The 10,042-nt window shown below is 38.2% G+C and overlaps 3 protein-coding genes across 4 annotated transcripts in view; all 3 read left to right on the top strand.

The window, feature by feature from the left end:
- Positions 1 to 1,717: 1,717 nt before the first annotated feature.
- Positions 1,718 to 4,151, top strand: LOC104815989. Its single transcript, XM_010544631.2, has 5 exons — positions 1,718 to 1,983; positions 2,975 to 3,089; positions 3,210 to 3,299; positions 3,404 to 3,502; positions 3,796 to 4,151. Exons 1-5 carry the CDS (start codon positions 1,916 to 1,918, stop codon positions 3,901 to 3,903), a joined length of 480 nt encoding a protein of 159 aa, XP_010542933.1. The 5' UTR covers positions 1,718 to 1,915; the 3' UTR covers positions 3,904 to 4,151.
- A 214-nt stretch (positions 4,152 to 4,365) lies between these two features.
- LOC104815988 (actin-related protein 9) lies at positions 4,366 to 9,120 on the top strand. 2 transcript variants are annotated; one of them, XM_010544629.1, is made up of 20 exons: positions 4,366 to 4,536; positions 4,630 to 4,702; positions 4,886 to 4,995; positions 5,103 to 5,162; positions 5,262 to 5,327; positions 5,512 to 5,614; positions 5,931 to 6,139; positions 6,280 to 6,400; positions 6,498 to 6,652; positions 6,769 to 6,819; positions 6,913 to 7,044; positions 7,138 to 7,227; positions 7,316 to 7,386; positions 7,468 to 7,634; positions 7,704 to 7,747; positions 7,877 to 7,926; positions 8,078 to 8,123; positions 8,307 to 8,357; positions 8,508 to 8,659; positions 8,883 to 9,120. In XM_010544629.1, the coding sequence occupies exons 1-19, from the start codon at positions 4,534 to 4,536 to the stop codon at positions 8,649 to 8,651; spliced, it is 1,746 nt and encodes a 581-aa protein (XP_010542931.1). In that variant the 5' UTR covers positions 4,366 to 4,533; the 3' UTR covers positions 8,652 to 8,659; positions 8,883 to 9,120. The 2 variants fall into 2 exon arrangements, with proteins under 2 accessions (XP_010542931.1, XP_010542932.1); XM_010544630.2 differs by having other exon boundaries at positions 8,800 to 9,120.
- A 362-nt stretch (positions 9,121 to 9,482) lies between these two features.
- Positions 9,483 to 10,042, top strand: part of LOC104815987 (putative SWI/SNF-related matrix-associated actin-dependent regulator of chromatin subfamily A member 3-like 3) — a 5,875-nt gene continuing 5,315 nt past the window's right edge. The window contains exon 1 of the mRNA XM_010544628.2: positions 9,483 to 10,028. Within this exon, the coding sequence (XP_010542930.1) occupies positions 9,552 to 10,028 (477 nt within the window). The 5' untranslated portion in view covers positions 9,483 to 9,551. The remainder of the gene's footprint in view (positions 10,029 to 10,042) is intronic.

Raw genomic sequence — 10,042 nt, 5'->3', positions numbered from 1 at the left:
ATATATATATATATATATATATATATATATATTTGGTAAAGATATATATATAGTGATGGATCTACTTAATGCGTTAGTTTCAAATCTGTCATCATCATGGGAAAAATTACTACGAAAATTATAAAATTTTATTTTACGGCTTCGGTGGTCAAAATTTTCCATGTCACTAGTCTTTCAGCGTAAGAGAGAGAAAACAATTCTAGAAACATAAAATTATTATTACTATTCCAAGGGTTTTATAAGGTCAATTTCATAATATATACATAGATCACATTCTTTTACATGAATCATTGAACAATTCCGGTCACATTTGGAACTCCCATGTATAATTGTCAAACATCAAATTTCTAGTTAGGTGTCCACGTAACCACGTTACAGTTCACAGATATACAATTAATTGAGTTGAATAATATAAAAGAAACTTATATTAAAAATATCATAAAAAAATTCTAAATTCAAATTAATCGTTTTTTAAGAGAATGCGAATCCAATTAAAAAAATAGACAAAAATAAAATCTAAACCGAATAAAAAATCAATACAACTATCAAGTGTATATACTCTTGAGAGATCAAATCCGTCTTATATATCAACAGTATATTATATATATATATATATATATATATATATATATATATATATATATATATATAAATATAGAGTTGTAACACCCTTTGCAGTGCAGTGTATCGAAAAGAGGAGATGAATCTAATTAAATCTAAAATATAATAACGAAATTAAAAAAGGCAAGAGGAATTCATCTTCAAATGAACATTAATAACCCTATAGAGTGAAAAACAAATTGTGTGGAGGAGATTGAGGGAATCAGAATTTCGAGTTCTCCAACTAATTTTTGTGAGTGCTCTTCTTTTTTAGATTGGGGACCAAAACACATTAGAACTCCAAAGTCTTCGTGCGTGCATGCATGCATGCGTGCGTGCGTACATGCATGCATGCATGCATCAATTCCTTTTGCAATTTGACGTTGATGAGAATCTAGCAAATATATTATTTAGGAGGGCAAACGCATGCATTTTTTCGAGGTGGTATCTATGGGTTTTTTTTATTGATGATGAACACTTGCCACCTATCTTATAGACGATCCTTCTACAAGGGCAAATGTGAAAATTCAATAAAATCATATTATATTTGTTTATACCTAGTAGAGAATATATATTATTGTATAGAAAATACTATAGGGTATATTAGGATTCAAAAAATTTGGAAAATTTGTAAACCGCTACTCGCTATATATGTTACATTGTTTATAATTTTATATCAAATAGTATTCAAATGTGCATCACATATGCTGAATATCTATATGTGTTTATGTTCACTGAGGTAAATCATAGAATATTATATTTTTATTTTCCAAAAATAAAATATATTTAAAAAATACAATACACATGATATTATCCGGTTTGCACATAGATTGCTCTTTATTACTATTTTTTTTGTATTACAGAGATCTCTGTGTATATAAACACTAAAATTGTACAAATCACATATGGGCTAACAAGATAAATAGAAAAGCCCATGAAAAAGCCCAAATAAAATCGTGATAGGAAAAGGCCCATGTAGATTACAAAGGCGATGTACTCAGCACGTGACAACACGTGATCTTCTCAACCGGCTAGATAAGACCTGTCTGGTAATGAATCGTGTCCGTGCTATCCTTTGAGCGATCGATCATCAAATCAAAGGGTAGCTTATTATAAAAATTAGATTTAATCCAAGGAATTAGAGAAGTCCCGAGTAATTTGGGCCAATCCCTGTGATCTTAACGCAGTGAATCTTTCTCTCTTTTGAAAAGTCGCCCCAAAGAGCAGAACCCCACTCAGGTTCCCCCTTGCCGAAGTGTGTTCTTTCTCCGACAGCAAACTCGAGGCAGCGAACCCGAGGGAGGGAGAGAGAGAGATGGGTTTCTTCTCGTTTCTTGGAAGAGTTCTCTTCGCTTCGCTCTTCATCCTCTCTTCTTGGCAAATGTGAGTCCTCTTCTCGATCTGTTTTCCCGTCAGATCTTTTGCTCCGGAGTTTCGCGACCTGGGCTTGCTTCCCCCCCCCCCACCCTTTTCGCCTAATTTGGCTCGTTCTGATTTGAGAAAATTGAATCGAAGAGGATGTATCTTCGGCTAGATCTGATGTGAAATTTAGTGACTCCTCGTCTTCTTGGTTTGCTTTTCTCGTATATAGGGTTTGATATATCAGATGGTTTGGAATATGGAGCTGAATCTAGCTTTGGTTTGAAAGATTTTCCCTTTGGACCATTCCATTTCGATCTGGGTTGTTAAAGAAGTAAACTTTCTTTAATTTCCGAGCTTAAATAGCTCAATCAATGTCAGTAGCATTAGCTCCCGAATGATAGATTTGGAGGGTCGACAGTCTCAGGATATGCGTTGTGTTGATATCTTAGTAAAGTTGGAATCATGAATTATGTATTAGCGGTTTCTTGTTCTTGTTCATGATTGATCTGGTTTTGTATCCATAAAGCATCTACGGCTCAAAGGAGTATTCTTTATTTCAAAGTTTGAGCTGAGAGGGTTTGGCTGATCAATGGAATATACATTTACTGTCTGGTTCTTTTTCGAGCGAGAATCTCTTGCGAGCAATCGAGATTTTCCTTGGAACTGCAAATTTGCCTCCATTGATGTATAGCTCCAAGGGATGCAGCGTGATTTTCAGTTGCTTTGTTGTTCATACTGTCTCCATGTCATTAGAATATTAGATACATAAATGGTGCATTAGATCACTCCTGAAAATGCATTTTGCATTAGAAAAGAGCATCTTTTAGCTATAGGTCGCAGACAAATCGAACTTTTTGTTTGTTTCGATGTTCCCTCCTATTGAAATTAGGTTCATTTCCATGGTAATTCATTTCGTCCACTTGATAGTCCTGTTTAAACAATCTATACTTATATTACGAAAGAACGCTGTCCTCCCAAGTCTGAATTGTGCATCTTGGGTTTCTTTTACTAGGTTCAATGACTTTGGGGTTGACGGTGGCCCTGCAGCTAAAGAGTTGGCTCCAAAGCTTCATCTGGCCAGTGCACGTCTATCTTCCAAATTAGGGTTTGCCTTGCCTGATATCGAGGTATGAGTTGTTGTACAACCCTGGTTTCTTACCCTATGTGTATTATCTTTTTCTTTGGTGTTATAATTTCTTCATGATATATGCTACCGATGTTTCTGACAAGGAGAATGGGTTTTACAGGTCAGACAAGTCGTGGCTACTATTGTTGCCCTGAAAGGAGTTGGAGGCTTACTGTTTGTTTTCGGCAGCGTCTTTGGGGCTTATCTTCTGGTTAGGCTTCTTCTTAATCATCTTTGGTTGGCTACAACAGTAACGATATCCAAAGTGTAGCATTCGTCTGACTTTGTATTTTGTGTCTTTTTTTTCTTCTTCAGGCCTTCTATTTGGTGGCTATCAGTCCTGTTCTATATGATTTCTACAACTATGGGCCTGAGGACCAGGAATTCTCTCTTCTCTTCACCGAGTTCTTGCAGGTTTGCCTTAGACTTGAATCTCATATCTTAATCTCAAGAAATGTACTAACTGGAACTGGAACTGGAACTGGAACCTGTCAATATATTCACAACCCTTTTCATGAAACTATGCTACAGTACCTCCAAGGTTGTCTATTGTCTGAATTTAGCTCCAAACAGGATTTACCTTTTTGCAACATGAGAACTTCTGTCTCATAAAACTGGGATCTTTCTTAGTGTCCATTCATGACAACATTCCTAACGAGTGCGCAGAGAGTCAGTCAACCTCATTGTTGATCTTAATTCCGTTGCAGAGTGTTGCACTCTTTGGGGCATTGCTTTTCTTTGTCGGAATGAAGATCACAACGACAGCCTCCAAGAGGAATGCAAGGAAGAAGACTCCTAAACCTAAAGCTGCTTAGAGTTTGTGGGTTCTGTCCTGTCTGTCCCCACAGCCTTGGAGTTTGCTTGTCCAAATGCCCTTCAAAATTTTCAAGAAAGATCTTCTCTTTTGGATTTCTTCTGGAAGTTATAGGATTCTTGATTAGATCACGTTATATTAATGATTTTATCTTTATTTGGATTGATTTGGGATACGGAAGAGTTTTGAATGTATGGGTCGTACAGTTCCTGGATTGTCTTCTTGATCCAATTCATCTTCTTTAAAATATTGTCATTCTGCAGTGCAGAGATGGTGAGATTGGCATAGACAAAAAGTGTCTGGGTAAATATGAGATCTATGTTAACTCTTGGGGAGCCTCCTGAAATTTTGAATAAATTATAAGGACTCTGACCTATTTTCAATGTTTATGTGTGCATTTAGCAAATAAAAAAAGGTTTGGGGCCAAAATTAAGAATTGTAAAGTGTCTAAACTCTCTCAGTTTTCACTTGTCACCACTCGCCAGTCGCCAGCATCTACGGCAAACATAAATTGATTTCTACGAACTGATTCCGGGCTCCCGATTTTGTGCATGATAAACCCTAATTCCGAAGTTGCGGCAAGGAAAGTAGAGGATAGTTACGAGCACTTCAGCTGTTCATTCTCCTGGCAATGGTATTAGCTTTTTCTCTGCCCCCTTCCTTTTTGTTTTTGAGTGGGAGGCTAAATCCGATCCTCTGACGCTGGATTTTTGCTTTGCTGTTGTAGGATTACTTGAAATCTGTTGTTCCGTCTCAACTTGTGTCCGAACGAGGTTCGAACCTTGTTGTCATAAACCCAGGTTGATTCTTCGAATGCCTTTTCCGGTTTTTGTTGATTCAGCAAGATTTCAATTTCATACTTGATTCAAATGATTTCCTTCAGGATTTTTCGAATTATGTTTCGAAAATTTCCCGTCGCTAAACCCTAACATTACGAATTGTGTAAAATCTCATGGCACTTATTTTTTTGGCGAATCTTTAAGGGTCTGCAAATGTAAGAATAGGACTGGCAAAGCAGGACACACCCTTTAGTGTTCCTCACTGTATTGCTCGACGCACCTCACAAGTCGGGAAACCGAATGTTCAAGACCAGGTTTCTTTATTTTTTTTCAGGGTTTTTCATTTCCACAGATAGTTGTTGATCCTTTTATTCTTTCCAGTTTCCACTGATTTTAATGGCTTGTTTTTCGGTTTTTGAAGATGCTTAATACTCAAGTTACAACAAGTCAACATGTTGAGCGTGAGAAGGCATACAATACTGTAAGGAAAACTATGTGGTTTCGCGTGTGCTGAGTTCCAAGCGTTATGATGCTTCTAGATTAGTTCTCGATGTTGATTCGTTTTCCTCTTGTCTGAAAGGTGGCATCTCTGTTGAAGATACCGTTCCTGGATGAAAATGCTTCTTTTGGTTCTGCACCACGTAAGGTAGGTAGAATGTTTTGGTGACAATACAGCTTCTCAATGGTTTGATAAGAATATTGGGATATTCACTTCATCTAGCACGTTTAATTTGGCTTGTATAATTGATAATTCTAAGGAATGTGTAAAGGCTGGCTGGTTGTTTAATGATTGCTTGTGGTCATGAGCCTATGGATGGAGTTATCTGCAGATGGCACGGATCGATGGGTACAATCAACCAACTACCAGGAAAGATGTAGCTTATACTTGGGCTAATGTGTATGAGGATGATCTTTGCTCACCTACCACATCAGGTAGCATTCTAATTTTTGTCTTCTACTTTCATTTCACTTTCAGTATATTGGTTAATAGGTTTGTCTTTTATTCATGTTATTAAGAGTGCTTTGACTTCTCTGATGTTTGATTCTTTAGGAAAATTTACCAAAACCTAAAACAAGTAGGTTTAATGGTTTACCCCTTTGCAATTATGGGTGCTTTATGATGTAGTATTCATCTTATTCTGTGTCTGAACTGGTTCTTTAAATTATATCTAGCGTGGACATTGGTCTTTCTCTGAATAAATCTATATCACTGTTATGTTTATGTTTCTTTACATATGCCAATTTGCAGCAACTGTAGCTGATGAAAGCGAGACCAGCGAGCTGATGGTTGAATCTGATGTTACCGACTCTAAGGATACCAGGGAGAGTAAACGAAAGTATAGAGAGACTATTTTTGGGGAAGAAGCTATGAGAATAGCTCCGACAGAGCCATACTGCATACGCCGTCCTATTCGTAGAGGTCACTTCAATGTTTCACAGCATTACCCTGCTCAGCAGGTCAGTTTCCAATTCAGCTTTGCATCTATCTAGGCTCTCTGTTGGAAAAGTGAAAATGACCATTAACAGTCATTATCCTATGTATTGTCCTGGTTAAAAGTGAATTTTCTGAATCCTTATTTATCACTTCAACTTTTCAGGTATATGAAGACTTGATCGCTATCTGGGACTGGATTCTGAGAGATAAAATGCATATAGCTCAAAGTGACAGAAACTTGTATTCTGCTGTTCTTGTTGTTCCAGGAACATTTGGCAGTCGCGGTAAACTTGTTATTCCTATTATAACTTATCCAATACCATCAGACCAGGCTCTGATCAGTGTGAACTGGTCTTCTGATTTGCCTCATGTTTTTGTCAGAAATAAAGGAAATGCTAACTATTGTGTTGCAAGACCTACGCTTTAGTTCGGCTGTGGTTCACCAGGAAGGTCTAGCAGCAGTTTTCGGTAACGGGTTATCAACAGCTTGCATCGTGAATATGGGTGCTCAGACAACAACAGTTGTTTGCATTGAGGTATCGACAGAATCAATCTTAGTGTAGCTTTTCTTCCTCCCCAAAAGAACAGAAATTCTATGCAATTGGACGTTCAGAAATTTCTGACTTTTTGTTTTTGTATAATTTGCTTTTAGGACGGAGTCTCATTACCACATACTGAAAAGATTCTATCTTTTGGAGGAGAGGTACAAATGTCTTTATCGTTTCTCTTTGGTGTTTCTGAACAAGATGCATATTGATTACTTAATTTAAATGCTGAAGTGAAATTTATTTTTCAGGATATATGTAGATGCCTTTTATGGATTCAGAAGCATTACCAAAGTTGGCCTAAGATTTGCACTGATGTTTTGACAAAGCCAATAGACATGCTGATGCTTAACCGACTTAAGGAGTCATATTGTGATATTAAAGTTAGTTGTCTTTTCCTTTACTGTGTTTTTGTTTATCCTCTTGATAAGGATTATTGAAGTGCTACTTTGTTTTCGACATTTTCCCATACACAGGAAGGAGAACTCGAAATGACTGCAACAGTTCATTCTTATGAGGGTGACATGCCACCCGTGCCTCACAAGACAAAGCTCACCTCTCTTAATGTAATATTAACAAGATCAAGCCATTTTTCCGTTATCTTATCTATGTTCCATTCTTGAACACCGTCGTTTGGTTATTTCTCCTTAAAAGGTCCCACCAATGGGTCTGTTTTATCCTAATCTTTTGGTTCCAGAAGCATTTCCTCCACCACCAGAGACTTGGTTAGTCAAACCTTCGATTCCTTTCTTCTTCATTTTGTTCAACTGAGCTAAGATACTGATCCTTACAATGTATATTATCAGGTTTCAAGACCACGAGAATATGTTGGAGGAAACATGGAACATGGACTTCCCAGGTGGTAATATGGGTTTATCTGTATGGGATACTTTTACAGTTTCCCCACCGAATCCCAAGAAAGAAGAAAAGATTGGTCTTGCCAAAGCCATTACAAGCAGCATTCTCTCTGCTGGTGTGTTGATATGCTTTCTTCTGCTTATATCACTGTAGGAAGCACTTACAAAGTACCCTTTCTTTACAGGCCGCATAGACCTTCAGCGGAAGCTATTCTCCAGCATACAACTGGTAAATTCCTGAAAACACATCTTCTTTCAATACTCTCCAGAAACCGTTTGTATTTTGATAAACCCTGTAATACAATGTAACTTTATTCTGTCTGAATATGTTTTGAAATTCTATCATTTTGCTATTCAGGTTGGTGGTGTTGGTTTGACAGCCGGTCTTGTTCCTGCCATGGAGGAAAGGTTTGTTGTTTCATAATCTTTCTATGTAAAGCATGCCAAACAGATTTCGTATCTACTTGTTCAGTACTCTACGAGCATTGAACAAAAAAAGTTCCATCTCCTTCGCCCATTATTACGTGAAGTAATCTTTGTCTGGCCCTTCACGTAGCAGAGTTCTGCATGCAATCCCCCCAACCGAAGCCATTGACACTGTGGAAGTGAGTCTTGTTCTTTTCTTTCCTGGCTAATCAGTCACTTGATTGTCCAATGACCCTTCACCACACTTAGCTTTTATTTGTCCCAACACTCTCATGTTGTTTCTTGAGTTGATTTTTTTTTTCTGGGTATATCCAAACATTGACACATTGTTTGGTTTCGAATAAACCCTATAAAAAATCCAGGTTCTGCAATCGAGAATGGACCCGATATTTGTATCATGGAAAGGAGGAGCGGTAAGTTTTTCTGTAATGATTATTATTCTTCTGGGCCCTATTTCTCTGCTTATGATCACAAAAATGACAACTAAAACCGTACAAATCCATTTGTGTTGGACTTGGATCTGGACAACTGATTTCCGGGCTTGAAATCATTGGGGTAGACAGATCCTGGGGATCCTGGACTTTGGGAGGGAGGCATGGATTCACAGGGAAGACTGGATACGAAATGGGATACATGTCGGAAGCGGGAGGAAGTACAAGGATTCGTATTACCTAATGGCTCAAGCAATGTGCTTCATCAACTCATAGGCTCTTCGGTACGTTATTCTCTTGGCGTAACCAAATAAATGTCTTTAGCTTTTTTTACAGAGCTTTTTTTTACAGAGATGTGATTAGTGTTTCTTTTCGTGGACTGACCTCGACGATTACCGTCTTGACTTTTGTGTGTATAATAAAGTTACAAACTTTATGCATTATAACTTTCGGAAGGAGCATCTCAAGATTGGAGTTCCCGTTACAGTCGCTGCTAACGTCTTGTAGGTCGTATGCATGAAGAAGCTTAGTCCCACATCGGAAATAATCCAGGAGAAGAGCAGAGAAGTGTTTGCTTTGTAAAAGGTTACTGGTTAAAGAGGCTGTATTTCTCTAGTTCTTTTAATCAACTATGCTTTCGCTAATTAGTAATTAATGCGCTGTAGATATGATCATATGTTATTCGGTTGGATAAGGTTTAAGCTGTGTATTATGTTGATAAATTAAGGGTTTTATTTTATTTACATCATATGTTATCGTAGTTATAATTTATGAACTCAAGTGTAATGTCACTAAAGCTCTTTTTTTTTTTAATTTGTGATTCAGAATACCTAGTCGGGCTCACTTTGGGCTTTTTATTTTTTTAAGGGCATGAATGAATGAGGAGTTTAAGTTCCAAAAATTGGTATTTACACAAAAGACAAAACGGAAAGAAGAATATCTTCGAGGAGATTTTACTGGGAAAAATTTACGGCGGGTTAAATGTATTAGCGGGAACAAAACCCCGCGAAATCCAACTCAGCATGCCACTCAGTTCGCGCCAAAACCAAATTCCATAAAACCATCCTACAATTGATATGATCTCGGACCCCCATTTTCTCCACTCCCTCTCTCTCTCTCTCTCTCTCCCCCTCCCTCTATTACCCTTTTTCACTGTCTCGCCGCCGATTGGAGGCAATGGCCACGGAAGAAGACCAGACGATGCATTATGCCCGACCAAAATTCATGTCGGGTTCCGGTGACGGCTTTGATGCTTCGAGGAAGATCGTCCCTGTTAGTCCCGATGCCACGGCCGGATCCTCTGTCGTACTACGGACATCCACTGGAGTCCGAATCTCAACCCTAACGGAGGATCAGACCGGCGCGTCAAATGGTTCAAGTTCGGATCTCCGAGCGGATGATGGGTCGGGTCATAGGGCGGGGATTTCGTATTTTGCAGAAAAAGAGCTAAGTGGTGCTTCTGCTGAAAACTCTGTGAAACCCTGTGATGGGTTTGGGTGTATGGAGAAGGAGATGGTAGAATCTGATTCTGTTTGTCCGCGGAAACTAGAGATCCGTGTGAAGGAGGAACCCGATCTGCATGTCGAGAATCGGGTTTCTGCTCAAGAAGAAGAAATGGTTGCTGATTCTGTATCGAAATCCGCGGATGACACTCTTTCAAGACTCTC

The sequence above is a fragment of the Tarenaya hassleriana genome, unplaced genomic scaffold (assembly GCF_000463585.1).
Source record: "Tarenaya hassleriana unplaced genomic scaffold, ASM46358v1 Cleome24, whole genome shotgun sequence".
In the NCBI taxonomy this organism is placed as follows: Eukaryota; Viridiplantae; Streptophyta; class Magnoliopsida; order Brassicales; family Cleomaceae; genus Tarenaya; species Tarenaya hassleriana.
This window is presented reverse-complemented; position numbering and strand designations above follow the sequence as displayed.